This window comes from Monocercomonoides exilis, assembly GCF_001643675.1.
Source record: "Monocercomonoides exilis strain PA203 chromosome Unknown scaffold27-1312184, whole genome shotgun sequence".
NCBI classification, from domain to species: Eukaryota; Preaxostyla; order Oxymonadida; family Polymastigidae; genus Monocercomonoides; species Monocercomonoides exilis.
Window position 1 is genome coordinate 314,156 of NW_027150572.1, and position 13,655 is coordinate 327,810.

At 40.0% G+C, this 13,655-nt stretch overlaps 2 protein-coding genes across 2 annotated transcripts; one reads left to right on the top strand and one right to left on the bottom strand.

Annotated features, from left to right (window-relative positions):
• The first annotated feature begins 51 nt into the window (after nucleotides 1-51).
• MONOS_13740 (putative signal recognition particle-docking protein FtsY) lies at nucleotides 52-8,035 on the top strand. The gene is made up of 3 exons (XM_067866471.1): nucleotides 52-408; nucleotides 485-639; nucleotides 692-8,035. The coding sequence occupies exons 1-3, from the start codon at nucleotides 184-186 to the stop codon at nucleotides 7,464-7,466; spliced, it is 7,155 nt and encodes a 2,384-aa protein (XP_067725924.1). The 5' UTR covers nucleotides 52-183; the 3' UTR covers nucleotides 7,467-8,035.
• Nucleotides 8,036-8,289: 254 nt separating this feature from the next.
• Nucleotides 8,290-13,596, bottom strand: MONOS_13739 (uncharacterized protein). The gene is made up of 4 exons (XM_067866469.1): nucleotides 13,550-13,596; nucleotides 13,460-13,476; nucleotides 13,279-13,395; nucleotides 8,290-13,180 (listed from the first exon to the last, which is right to left on the bottom strand). The coding sequence occupies exons 1-4, from the start codon at nucleotides 13,591-13,593 to the stop codon at nucleotides 8,298-8,300; spliced, it is 5,061 nt and encodes a 1,686-aa protein (XP_067725925.1). The 5' UTR covers nucleotides 13,594-13,596; the 3' UTR covers nucleotides 8,290-8,297.
• Between the last annotated feature and the right edge of the window lie 59 nt (nucleotides 13,597-13,655).

A 13,655-nucleotide genomic window follows, 5' to 3' on the forward strand; every position in this document is an offset into this window, starting at 1 on the left:
TACAAAACAATGAACTTTATCCTTTTTGATCGACTAAATCCATTTCTGACTACTCTTTGGCTTTGATTTGCTGTGATTTTAAGGATATTTAAAAACTATTAAAACATATTTACTTCATCAAGGCAATAGAATTATTATTATCTACAGCTTTATTGATATTGAATTACACTCAATTTCGCATTTATGTCAAATAAAGCGAAAACTTCATTTTTTGATCCCTCGAGGATTGGGCAGGTTCCTCAAGTAACCCCTTCGGCCATTAAAAAATCTCAAATGTTGCAAACAACAAAAACACTCTGCGAACGAGTATCTGCAGTCTGCCCTTCTGCAAGCACCCCTGCAACACGCAATGTTTTATTTGTAAATTCCAGCGCAAAATTGATGACATCAACATCAATTCAGCTAAAGGTATTTTACCAGTTAATGTTCAAATATTTTTTGAATAATTATTTTTAAAAAATTCTTTTTTTGTGTTTAAAATAAGGATGCTATGGAAAAACAACATAATTCATTCATTTGGTGCACTCACATTTTAACGACTAATAAAGGAAAATTAACAAGAATTCTAACTTCAGGAAATTTTGAGTCGATTATTTCTTCGATTCAGTCTTCATATAGTTCTTTACAAAAAATAAAACAGTATGAAACAAATAATTTATTTGAATTTTCTCGATTTTTCAAATTCCTTCAGAAGAAAACTTGATCTTCAAGCACAGCAGCAACAAGCTGCAATTAATGCATCACAAACCATAAAAGATTCCTCTAAACAGGATGCTGAAAGGCAGAAAAAGATAGAAGAAGATCGAATTTTGAAAGAAGAAGAAGAATTAATCAGGCAAAAAATGCTTATGATAGAGAAAATGCTGAAAGAAGATGAAGAACGTTTGAAAAAACAAGAGGAAGAAAGAAAAGCAAAGGAGGAAGAAGAAAGAATCAAAAGAGAAATGGAGGAAAAGAGAAGAAAAGAGGAGGAAGAGAGAAAGAGGAGGGAGGAAGAAGAAAGGAAGAAGAAAGAAGAGGAGGAGCGCTTACGAAAAGAGGAAGAAGAAAAAAAACGCAAAGAAGAAGAGGAAAGATTAAGGAAGGAAGAGGAAGAGAGAAAGAAGAAAGAAGAAGAGGAAAGAAAAAGAAAGGAGGAAGAAGAGAGGTTAAGGAAGGAAGAGGAAGAACGAAAGAGAAAAGAGGAAGAGGAAAGAATAAAGAGAGAAGAAGAAGAAGAAGAACGCTTAAGAAAGGAAGAGGAGGAAAGGAAGAGAAAAGAAGAAGAAGAAGAAGAAAGGAAGAAGAAAGAAGAGGAAGAAAGGCTCAGAAAAGAAGAAGAAGAGAGAAAGCGTAAGGAGGAGGAGGAGAGGAAGAAGAAAGAGGAAGAAGAAAGACAGAAACGAGAAGAGGAGGAGAGAAGAAGAAGAGAAGAAGAAGAGAGAAAACGAAGAGAAGAGGAAGAAGAGAGGTTGAAAAGAGAAGAAGAAGAAAGAATTAAAAGGGAAGAAGAGGAGCGATTGAAAAAGGAAGAAGAAGAACGAATCAAAAAGGAGGAAGAAGAAAGAATAAAACGAGAAGAAGAGGAGAGATTGAGAAAAGAAGAAGAGGAAAGGAAGAAGAAAGAGGAAGAAGAGAGAATACGAAGGGAAGAGGAAGAACGATTGAGAAAAGAAGAGGAAGAAAGGAAAAGGAAAGAAGAAGAGGAAAGATTAAAGCGGGAAGAAGAAGAACGAATCAGAAAAGAGGAAGAGGAAAGGAAGAGAAAGGAAGAGGAAGAAAGGCTTAGAAAAGAAGAAGAAGAGAGAAAGAGGAAAGAAGAAGAAGAAGAGAGAAAGAGGAAAGAAGAAGAAGAAGAGAGGATGAGAAAAGAAGAGGAAGAGCGGAAACAAAATGAGGAAGTGGAGCGAAAGAAGAGAGAGGAAGAAGAAAGAAGAAAGGAAGAGGAAGAAAAAGCGAAGAAAGAAAAAGAAAAAGATAGTTTGCAAATTGAAACAGAAGAAAAAGAAAAGGAAAAGAAAGAGGAAGAAGAAGAGGGTGTTATGAAGGAAGAAGTTGAAAGACAGAAAGCAAATGATGAAGAGCAATTGAAAAAGGAAGAAGAAGAAAAGAAAAAGAAAGAAAAAGAGGAGAAAGAAGAGAGATTACAAAAGGAGAAAGAAGAACAAATAAGAAGAGAGGAAGAAGAGAGGCAAAGAAGAGAAGAGGAGGAAAGATTGAAGAGAGAAGAAGAAGAGAGAATAAAACAAGAAGAGGACGAACGCTTAAGAAGGGAAGAGGAAGGAAGAAAGAAAAAGGAGGAGGAAGAACGAATTAAGAGAGAAGAAGAAGAAAGAAAACGCAAAGAAGAGGAAGAACGGTTGGGAAAAGAGGAGGAAGAAAGAGAAAGAAGAGAAGAAGAAGAACGTATTAGGAAAGAGGAGGAAGAGGAAGAGCAGAGGAAGAAGAAAGAAGAAGAAGAAAGAAAACGCAAAGAAGAGGAAGAACGATTGAGAAAAGAGGAGGAAGAAAGAAAGAGAAAGGAAGAAGAAGAACGAATCAAAAAGGAGGAAGAAGAAAGAATAAAACGAGAAGAAGAAGAGAAAGAGAGAAAGAAGAAAGAGGAAGAAGAACGATTGAAAAAGGAAGAGGAAGAGAGGAAAAGAAAGGAAGAAGAAGAAAGATTGAGAAAAGAGGAGGAGGAGAGGAAGAAGAAAGAAGAAGAGGAAAAGGAAAGATTATTGAAAGAAACAGAAGAAAGAATAAGAAGAGAAGTTGAAGCAAAGCTTAGAAAAGAATTTGAAGAACGATTGAGAAGAGAAGAAGAAGAGAAGAAGAAGAAAGAAGAGGAAGAAGAGCGCGTAAAAAGAGAGGAAGAGGAAAGGAAGAAGAGAGAGGAAGAAGAAAGGATTAAAAGAGAAGAGGAAGAGAGAAAGAGGAAGGAAGAAGAAGAAAGAAAGAAGAGAGAAGAAGAAGAGCGTTTAAGAAGAGAGGAAGAAGAAAGAAAGAAAAAGGAGGAGGAAGAGCGTATTAGAAAAGAAGAGGAGGAAAGAAAAAGAAGAGAAGAAGAAGAGAGGAAGAGAAAAGACGAGGAAGAGCGAATCAAGAAGGAGGAAGAAGAAAAATTAAGAAGAGAAGAGGAAGAAAGGAAAAGGAAAGAGGAGGAAGAGAGGAAGAGAATAGAAGAAGAGGAACGATTAAAGAGGGAAGAAGAAGAAAGAAAGAAGAAAGAAGAAGAAAGATTGAAAAGAGAAGAAGAAGAGAAGAGGAAGAAGGAGGAAGAAGAAAGAGTAAGAAAAGAAGAGGAGGAGAGGAAAAGGAAGGAAGAAGAGGATGAGAGGAAGAAGAAAGAGGAAGAGGAAGAGGAAGAGAAAAGAAGAAGAGAAGAGGTGAAAGCAAAAGAGACAAAGGCAATTGAAGTTGAAGAAGAAGATGAAGAAGAAGAATCGGAATGGGAAGAAGAAGACGAAGAAGGAGAGGAGGAAGAGGAAGAAGAAGATGGAATGAAAAAGGCACAGAAAAATGCAAATGAAGATGGTTTGCTTCAAACAGACAAGAAAGAAAGTTATTTAACTGACAATATAGATGAAGGAAGAAAGAGAGAAGAAAATGAAAAGAAAGAAAAGAACGAAAAGAACGGAGAAGTTGGTGAGGAGGATGAAGAAGCCAGAAGAAGAAGAGAAGAAGAAGAGATTATTCGACAGAAGATGCTGATGATTGAGCAGATGGTGAAAGAAGACGAAGAAAGAATGAAGATGAAGAAGCAAGCAGACGCAAACAAGAAGAAGAAGATAGAGAAGGGGAAGGAGAAGAAGAAAGACAAAGAGAAAGAGAAGGAAGCTAAAAAGGCTATTCAAACAGGAGGGAGTGGAGGAGGAGGAGGAGGAGGAGGAAGTAACAGGAAAGCAGAAGAGGTCGAAATAGACATTGTGGAAGATCCTTCGATTCCTTCTCTCACAATCACCACTGCTCCTTCTGTGAATGCTTCTGCTTCTTCTTCTTCTTCTGCTTCTAATTCATCATCTTCCTCTTCTTCTTCAACAAACAGTCAACAAACATCTTCCTTTACATCTTCATTCACTCCATCTGCTTCTTATCTTCTGAATGATCCCAATCTCTTTCTCAATTCTCCTCGCATCACTCGCCTTGGAAGACAAGTTAACACTCAAACATCATCTTTATCATCGTCTTCTTCTTCTTCTTCTTCTTCTCTTCAAACTTCCTCTTCATCTTCCTCTTCTGAATTAACAGAATCCACATCATCATCATCATCATCATCTCCTTCTTCATCTTCTTCTTCGCCATCACAAATATCCTCTTCTTCTCTTTCCTCTTCTTCTTCTTCTTCTCAAAAGCGCCATCGTCCAAAGCGCACAATCATCCCTTCTTCTCCTCTCCTCACTCCAACCACACTCTCTCCATCCATCGGACCTTCTCCTCTTCCTCCTGCTTTCCTTTCTTCTTCCTCCTCTTCCTCTTCTCTTTCTTCCTCTTCCTCCTCTTCTTCTTTGGCATCTCCTTCCATTCATCCTCTCCCAATGTCTTCTCCTCTTTCTTCTTCTTCCAACTCTCCCTCACTCACTCCACAAGCTGATCCTTCCTCTAACCATTCATCTCCTGAACAAACATCATCTTCTGCATCACAATTGACTTCTTCACAGCATTCTATTTCTTCTTCTTCTTCCTCCTCCTCTTCTTCTTCTTTACCTGCTAATATGAGTGATCTTAATTTTACACCAAACATCACACCACTCTCATCTGCTCCTTCGACCATTCTATCCACATCATCAAATTCTTCCCTTTCTTCCACTTCATCACAAACACCCTCTTCAACAGCAGCACAAGCACCTTCTTCATCTTCCTCTTCTTCTCCTTCCTCCACCCAAGATTCCTCTCCTGAATGCTCATCATCTTCTCCTTCAATGAATCGCTCTTCTTCTTCTTTGTCTCTTTCTCTTTCTCTTTCTCTCTCTGAAATCTCTTCTTCTCTCGTCGCTTTGCCTGCCCCGCCTGCCTCTCTTGCTGTTGACAAGTCTCTTCTCTCTCTCGGTTCGTTGCTATCTTCAACTGCTCCTTCTTCTTCTTCTTCTTCTTCTTCTTCCTCTTCCTCTTCTTCCTCTTCTTCCACCTCCTCCACTTCATCTGCATTGTCTTCATCTGAAGATAAACCTGCTACAAATGATCCAAATAATATTCTGAATGACAACAAATATGAATCTGACACTCTCAAATCCACTAACAGCACACCACAACACTCAAAAATCATTTCAGCATCTTCTTCCTCCTCTTCCTCTTCACAACCATATGGTTCTCTTTCTCCTTCTTCTCCCTCCACTTCACTTTCTTCATCTTCCTCTCGATCTCCTTCTCGTTCACCTGCTTTTCCTTCTGCTTCAGTCCGAAGCACTTCTTCAGGTTTCTCTTCTTCTTCGTCTCTTTCTTCCTCTCCTTCTCTGCCTTTATCTTCTTTCACATTCACTTTCTCCTTTGATGACGACTCTGTTGTGCTGTCGCCCAGATCTCATGAGAGGAAGAAGAAGGAGAAAGAAGAGAGAGAAAGAAGAGAGAAAGAGGAGGAGGAGAAGAGGAAGGAGGAAGAGAGGAAGAAAAAGGAAGAGGAAGATCGATTGAGAAAGGAAAGGAAAGAAGAAAGAAGACGAATAAGGAAAGAAGCGAAAGAACAGAAGAAGAAAGAAGAGGAAGAGAGAAAAAGGAAAGAGGAAGAAGAAGAGCGGGCGATGCTTGCAGAGCAGAAGAGGAAGAAAGAGGAAGAGCTGAAGCGACAAGAAGAGGAAGAGATCAGAAGAAGCAATGAACTGTACAGGGCAATACGAGAGAGAGAGAAACTGCTGAGGGAATATGAAGAGAAGAGGAGAATTGAGATGGAGCTGCAAAGAGAGGCAGAGGAGAAAGAGATGGAAGAAAGCAGAAAAGAAAGAGAAGAATATCAGAAGCGGATGGCAGAGGAAGAGAAAGAGAGAAAGAGAGTAGAAGAGGAAGAGAGGAAGAAGAGGGAAGAGGAGGAGAAGCTGAGAAGAGCAGAGAAGATGAAGCTGAAGGAGAAGGAGAAGAAGGAGAAAGAAGAGAAGAGGCAGCAGAAAATATTGGCAGCGTTGCAGAGTTTGGATGCAGATGAAGGAGGAGCAGTGGACAAAGAGAAATACGATGGAGAAAGCGAAGACATTGATGAGGAAGTGGCAGGTGGGGCAGAAGATATCAAAAGAGTGCTGAGGGAGAAGAAGAAGAGAGAGAGGCGAATGGAAGAGGAGAAAAAGAAGACAATCGAGACGAAGAAAGGAACGAAGAGAAGAAGAGAAAAGGGAGGAGAAAGACAAGAGGACGGAACTGTTATGCCGAAGCCACCATCGTTGAGCTCTGATGAAGATGATGATTACGAAAACGATGAAGATGAAGATGAAGATGAATTAGAAGGTGGGAAAGAAAGAAGTGGAATGAATGAGAAGAAGGATGAAGCCAAAGACAGTGATGAATCTTCGTATGAAGAGTATGAAATAACTGATCCTGAGTGGAAGAGAAGAGAAGAAGAAGTGGAAGAAGCAGAGAGGCAAAGAGAAGAAGAGAAGAGGCGGAGGAAAGAAGAAAGAAGAATGAGAGGGGAAGCAGTGAATGATGATGAAGATGAAGATGACGATGATGATGAAGATATTTTAGATGAGTATTCGATGATTGAACTGTCAACTGTTGCAGAAGCAGAAACATTGCAGGCAACTGGAAAAGCTAAGCAGAGGAAGACAATTATCATCAAGAAGAAGAAGAAGAAGAAGCACCAACAAAACACGAAAAAGGCAGAGCAGACAAAGAATGTGAAGGGAGATGAGCCAAAAGCAAGTGAGAATCCGTTTATGAATCTTATTGCATCTGTTTCGCATCCAACAAGAAGAGCTTTGAAGAGAACGAGTTCAGCATCAGCACAAGGGATGGGGAGAGGAGAAGGTGAGAGAGAGGGAGAAGGGGAAGGGGAAGGGGAAGGAAAGAGGAATAGAAGAAGAGATTGTGAAAGAGGAAGCAAAGAAGAGTATGAGAGTGAGAGCAAAGCAGATTATAAGAGCCTCCATGCAATTGATAGAGTGACTGGTGAAGAAGAAGAAGATGATGATGATGAGACCGAAGAGACACCCACTGAAGTGGAAGATGAGATGTATCCATTCCATCCAGAGCACAAAATAAAAGTCAGCCAGAAGAAGATGAAGGAGAAGGAGAAAGGGAAGAGTTCAGAGACAGAATTTGGGCTGAGTGGAGGGAGCAGAGAAGAAGCAATGGAACAGCTGGCACAGATGAGGAAGGCAAACATGGCTGATTCTACATTCAACAAGAATGGATCAAACACAAAGGACAGAAGACAGATTGAGGAAGAAAGCGAAGAGATTGACAAAGATGAAGGTGAAGAAGATGAAGAGAGTGACGAAAACTACGCTGTCATTCTTTCTCCTTCGCCTCGTATAGACGATGAGCCGGAGATTGGGCTTTATAACAGTAAGTTTTTCTGAGGGCATTGTTAATGTTTTGAATGGTTTGAGACGTTGTTTGATTGATTTCTCTCTGAAACTTGTATCCGTATTGGATTCGAAGAAAAAGATGAATAGCAAAATTATGATTTGTATTGAATTGTGACTCAAATGTGTTTTAAAAGTCTTTTTTTTTTTTAGCTTTCTTTCTTTGATTCTTTCTTTCTTTCATTAATCATAATTTTTAATCATTGTTTGTATTAATATTCTTATGTTTTGACTTTGTTTTATTTGTTTGTTCATTTCTCTGTATTTTATCGAATAGCAAATGCTTTTTCCTTTGTTTTGAGAGCACCTGTAAAGCAATTTTTTTATTACCTTTTCTTTTCAAATTATGTTTTTGATGTGAGTTTACGTGTAGATTAGAGGAAATTTGTTTGTTGAATGTTCGTTTCTTTATTTTCTGAGAGTCGCATTTCATTTGTTTAGTGAATCTCTTTCATCGGGATCTGAGTTCATACAAGAATTCTTTCAGAAAAAACAATAATTTATTTATTTTATTTTATTTTTTTTCATTATTTTTGCTTTTGATCATAAATACTTCTTCAAAATAAAACGCAAACAGAGAAATTGAAAATGAAAATGAAAAAAAGCACTTTATTCGGATATCAAAATTAATACATAAGAAATAAACACTTTGTAAATACTTAGAGGTTGTGTGCAAAAGAGCACACAACAATTGAAAATAAACATCTTTAATTATGTTCTCTCTTTCATCCTCTTCTTCATCCAGTTTACAAATTAATAAACTAACTTGATTAATTTCGTTTAATATATTTTTTATTTATTTATTTATTTCATTCTAATAAGAGTTCACAATGACAGATACAGCTCCTTCTGCTGCTGGGTGAGTGTTGAAATGACAGAAGAGAGGCCCATCTCGTTCATTGCATTGCGCAAATCTTCTATTTCAGCTGATGACTTCACATGCACATCAGATAAGGCAGAACTGCGGGACAGGCGGAGAGAAGAAATGGATGGTGCATACACAGATGATGATGATGATGGAAAAGGAGATGATGATGACGATGATGATGAAGTTGTTGAAGAAAACAGCAGTTTTGGTGCTGTCCCAGTCGAGCTTGGCTTCAAAGAAGATTTCAGCATTTTATTCTGCTTTGTTGATGAAGTGCTTATTTGTGTCTTTGGTGTCTGTGTTGAACTCAAATTCTGTTTTTTCTGTTTGTCCTGTTTCGAGAATGAGAAAGATTTTTCATTTATTTTTGCAGCATTGGCTGATTTTTGAAGATTCTTTGACTCATTCGATTGTGTCGCTGTCTTTTGCAGCTCTTCCTCTTTCTTCTTCCTTTCTTCTGCCAATTTTCGTGACTTTGCTGATATTTTCGGTGTAAACGGGCATTTTGACATCTCCGATTTCCTGATTTGCTCTTCAATTCTCTTCTTTTCATACACATTGAGCGTCTGTGAGAGAGAAAAACGAGTGAAAATAGAAGAAGACGATGATGGTGTCGGGAGTGAGGTGTGTGTGGTCAGAGGGCGAGCTGAACTGGGAGTGCGTTTGCTGAGCCCATTGAATGAAGAGGAAGGAGAAGGAGAAGGAGACAGAGAAGAAGAAAGAGAAGAAGAAAATGAAAGTGTTAAGAGAGGCTGCTGTTGTGTGGGTGTGTGACATGTGCGCTTTGTGCTGACTGTTTGTGCAGTCAACGGCTGCTGCTGATAGACTATCACTGCATCTTCATCTGATCGATTATCCTTTGTTTTTCTATTGAAATCTCCTTCTCTTCCTCTTCCTTCTTCTTCTTCTCTTTCTCTATCTTCATCCAATTCATCTGCCTCATTCTCATTCTTTCCTTGTGCTTTGTCAACAACTTTCTTCATCTCTTCAAACTTCTTCTTCGCCAAAAGAGAGCTTTTCGGAGAAATAGAAGGACGGAACGTGCATTCTCCAGCCTCAACAAAGAACAAAGAGTCTGTCTCCTCCCCCTCAGATGAATGAATATTCACACCGTCTCTTCTTCTCCTTGTACTCATCCCCATCGACGCTCCAAAGGACATTCCTGTTTTCACATTCACACTTCCTCCATATCCTTCAATTGTTCCATTCATCTTCCCCTTTCCCTCTTCTCTCCCGCTGCTAAATCCTGTTTTCCCTCCTCCTCTCAACTGCATCATCCAGTTCAGATTGGCTTGTGTAGACTTCTTTGATAGTATCTGTTCAGTCAGCGGATGGCTGCACGTGAATGTAGTTGCTGCTGCAGTTGAAGGGCGTCTGTTGATTGAGTGCTGATATGCTGTGGTGGATGGAGAAAGAGTGTTGTTGTTCTTTGACAGTGCAGATGAAGAAGGAGATGAACATGTTGCTGATAAGCTTGATACACCTGCTGCTGTTGTTGTTGGGTTGAGTGTGCCATTCATCTGATTGCGCTTTCTCTGTTGCTTACCTTGTTGTGCAGCTACCCATCTCATCTGCTCCTCTTCTGTCATCTGCAGCGGAGTGAACACATCCACCAGCGGATGCAGAAGCGATGCTTTGGCTGAGGCTGCATTCAGACTGAAAAGTGGCTGAAGCAAAAGGAGAAAGCCCGATTCAGACAGAAGCGGGTATGTTGAGTCCAGCGGTGCCTCTGAAGTGAATGTGCCGTCTGTCTCCATCTGCTTCAGGGGGAGGGAGGGGCTTTCAGAAAGGTCTGAGAGAGACAAAGGCTTCGCAGCCAGCTGGTGCGGTGTGACTGTGTCAAGCACAAGTGTGGTAGTTGTCAGTGGAGACGAAGGGGATGGAGTGAGGGTGAGGACATTGCTGTCGTCAAATCGCTGTGTCGATGAGTCTGCTTCTTCTGCTCCTCTTTGAAGACTTTGTTGTGCATCGATGGTTTTTGAAGAAGGAGTAGAATTGACAGATTCAATTCTGTTGTCTCTTTCGCTCTCTTTGTTTGCATTCACCTCTGTTAACTCCTTCATTTCAGCACAAAATGTTCCTTCGTTCATGCCATCTATTCCACATTCATCGTCATTCATCTCTCTCTCTTTCCTCTGCTCTTCAATTATCTGCCTCACTTGAGGCGGTGTCAGGTCAGATGCAAAGGCAGGCGAGGAAGAATTAAGAGAGGAGAAGAGATAGAATAGAGACGTCCAAATAGAAGGCGTCAGACGGAAAGGAGGAAGAGTTGATAGCAATTCAGAAGAAGAAGAAGAAGAAGATGATGATGCTGAAGATGAAACAAAAGCAGAAGGCAGCAAAGAAGATGTCTGAATAGAACCAAACTCTTTGTGATGTGTTTGTGGAGGGTATATCTCAAACAGCTGCTTGATGAACTCCACATTCAACATCGATGGCACAAACAGAAACTGCTTCAGCTGTGTCTCTTGGGCAATTCCCTTTTCGTTTGCAATGGCAGGCATGCTGAGTGGGAGGGTGAATGTGGATTCAACAGAGAGTGTCTGAGAGGGTGAGATGGTGTGTGTCTGCTGAGGTGGTGTCTGGTAGATGGTGAAGTGATGAGGTGTGGCATTGGAAGATAACGAAGAGGATGAGGAAGAGCATGAAGATGAAGATGATAAAGGTGTTTGTTCATAAGATGGAGAATATGCTGTTATGTGTGATAAATCAGTCGAGATCTGAGAAGAAGAAGAGGAAGAGGAAGAGGAAGAGGAAGAGGAAGAGGAAGAAGAAGAAGAAATCTGTGCATTGTGTTGAGTGACTGTTGGAGTGAAGAAGAAAGAGAAGGGATGTGAAGGTGTTGTCTCATCAGTGGGTGTGTATGACTCAAAACGAAGTGGGTCCTCATTCTCATCATCATCTTCTTCTTCTCCCTTTACTCCTCCTCCTCCTCCTCCAATCTCTGTTTTTTCTTCTTTCTCCTCTTTCGCTTCATTCAACATTTTACTTGCTTCTTCTTCATTCTGTTCTTCAAATTGACCTCTTTCACCATCATCAGATTGATCAGTCAATTTTTCAAAATCGTCTTCTTTTTCAGTCTTGCTAATGTTTTGATCTTGTTTTCCTTCTTCTTCGCATTCTTCGCCTTCTTTCTCTTCTGCACCCTCCACCAGCATGTCCTCTCCTTCTCCAATCATGTCACTCACTCCACACAACAAAAGTGCAAACAGCATCTTCCCTTGTTCTTTCTGCTTCTCCGTCACAATCTTCTTTGATTTCTTGCTCATCTTCACCGCCGTCTCTGACTCTGCCTTTGCTTTGTTGTGTGCCTCTTCCTCACTCGCCAGCTGCTGATGCTGCAGAGTGGCTGACTCCACATGCAGTCGCTTGAACGTCGACTGCATCGATTCTCTTCCACTCTGCCCGTCTGTGTTTGTGTTTGTGTTTGTGTGTGCAGCTTCTTTGTGCTTTGCTGAAGGTACTTTGGAAACACCAAATTTCTCTTCGTTGTATTTCTGGATTTCGATCTTCATCTGAAGCTTCTGCCGCCTCTGGGTGTCTCGCATCATCCTGTCCACCACATTCAGCCCTTCCTCTTCTTCTTCTATTTCATCGCCATCATCTTCTTCCTCTTCCTCCTCTTCCTCTTCCTCATCTTCATCTTTATCTTCTTCTTTGTTTTCATTCCCTTCCCCTTTATCTCCCTCTTTTCCTCTCCCAGCCATTTCCTTTTCTCCTTCTTCAAATTCCCGAATAAATACCTCACTTTCTTCGTCTTCAAACACTTGTCGCATCAGTTTTTCTTTCTCTTTGTCGAGTTTCGCCTTCATCTTCTCTTCTCTCCTCTTCCTCTTCTCTTCTATTCTCCTCCTCTTCTCTTCCTGAATCTTCGCCTTCATCGCCTTCTGCCTCCTGTCAAACGACTGCGTCTCCAACGTCGGCTGGAATGTGCACTCGGCTGACTGACATTGGCTGATCTCTTCTCTCTGCCGCCTCCGCTGCTCAGCATCTTCCATCAGTCGGTTTGTTATCCTCACACTGACTGGAAAAGAAGAAGATGCTGATGATGATGAAGATAATGGAGGTTGATCTCCATCCTGCCGATGCTCTGCGCTGTTTGGCTCTTCTTTTCCTTCACTTGAATAATCGCTTTGCCTCCTTTCTCCATTTTGAGCAGCTTTCTTCTTGTATTTTGTGATTGTCGGGTGGAACGTGCATTCGCTGTCAGGGCTGTAGTCTCTTCCGTCCTCCTCCACAATCCTCGGCTGTGCTAATCGGCTGATGCGCTTCATTTCCCTTGTGCTGAGCACCCTTCCGCTGCTGCTTATATCACCGCTCTGATTGTCATCCTTTTTGGGTTCAGTTGTCTTCTTTCTGTTTTCTTCTTCTTGTCTTTCCTTTTTTTCTTTCCTTTCTTCTGCATCTTTCATTAGCCGAGAAACAAGATCAGATATTTCTCCTTCTGATCGCTTCACTTGTTTGACTTGTCCTGCCTCCTTCTTTTGTTGGGCTCTATGCCTTATTATGCGATCTGCTCTGATTTCTTCGCTTTCGTGAACAAGTCTTTCAAAAAATTCTGGAGGAGGTGTCCTATTTCTTTTTTGTTGTGTTGATTTCTTTGCTTTATTGAAAGATTGGTGTGATTTAATTTGTTTTTCCTGCTTGTTATTGTTAATTTCATTGCTTTGAATTAACATAAATTTTGTTTGAAGAGCATCTGACACAGATTTTGGAAGAGAATGTTTTGCGCAAAACTTTGAGCATGTTGCTGCAATGTCATCTCCATCATAAACTATAATTTTCTCTTCATGGCCTTTCAATTCAAACGTTGCAGCAAATAGAGGCTTTTTCTTATTGTCTGGAAATATTCGCACAAAGCAATAAAGTATGGATAAAAGAAATTGTTAATTGCAAGCAATATATAAAAAGTATTTCTTTCGATAATAAAACAAATACCTTCGGGATCATTCGTTATTGAAGTTGATATAGGAAATTCACTCAAAGAACGAGGAGATGTTTCTTCCCAAATAGAATCGGCTTTTGAATGTTCATCATCAAATGCACTAAATGTGTCTATATAAAAAGTGAGGTGTTTTAAAAGCAATATATCTTCCAAATTAAGTAATAATCAAAATACCTTGTGTGCTATCTTCACTTTAATATAAAATGTCACATTTATAAGATTCGCTTAACAATTAAATTTACAAGCAAATTTTTCAAAACAAACTCGGTAACTTGGCAATTTTGACTTGCAAGTTCGATTATATCCATTTTTAACTTGATCTTGACCTTAATTTGACATTTGAAAAATCAGTAATTAAAGCATATATTTT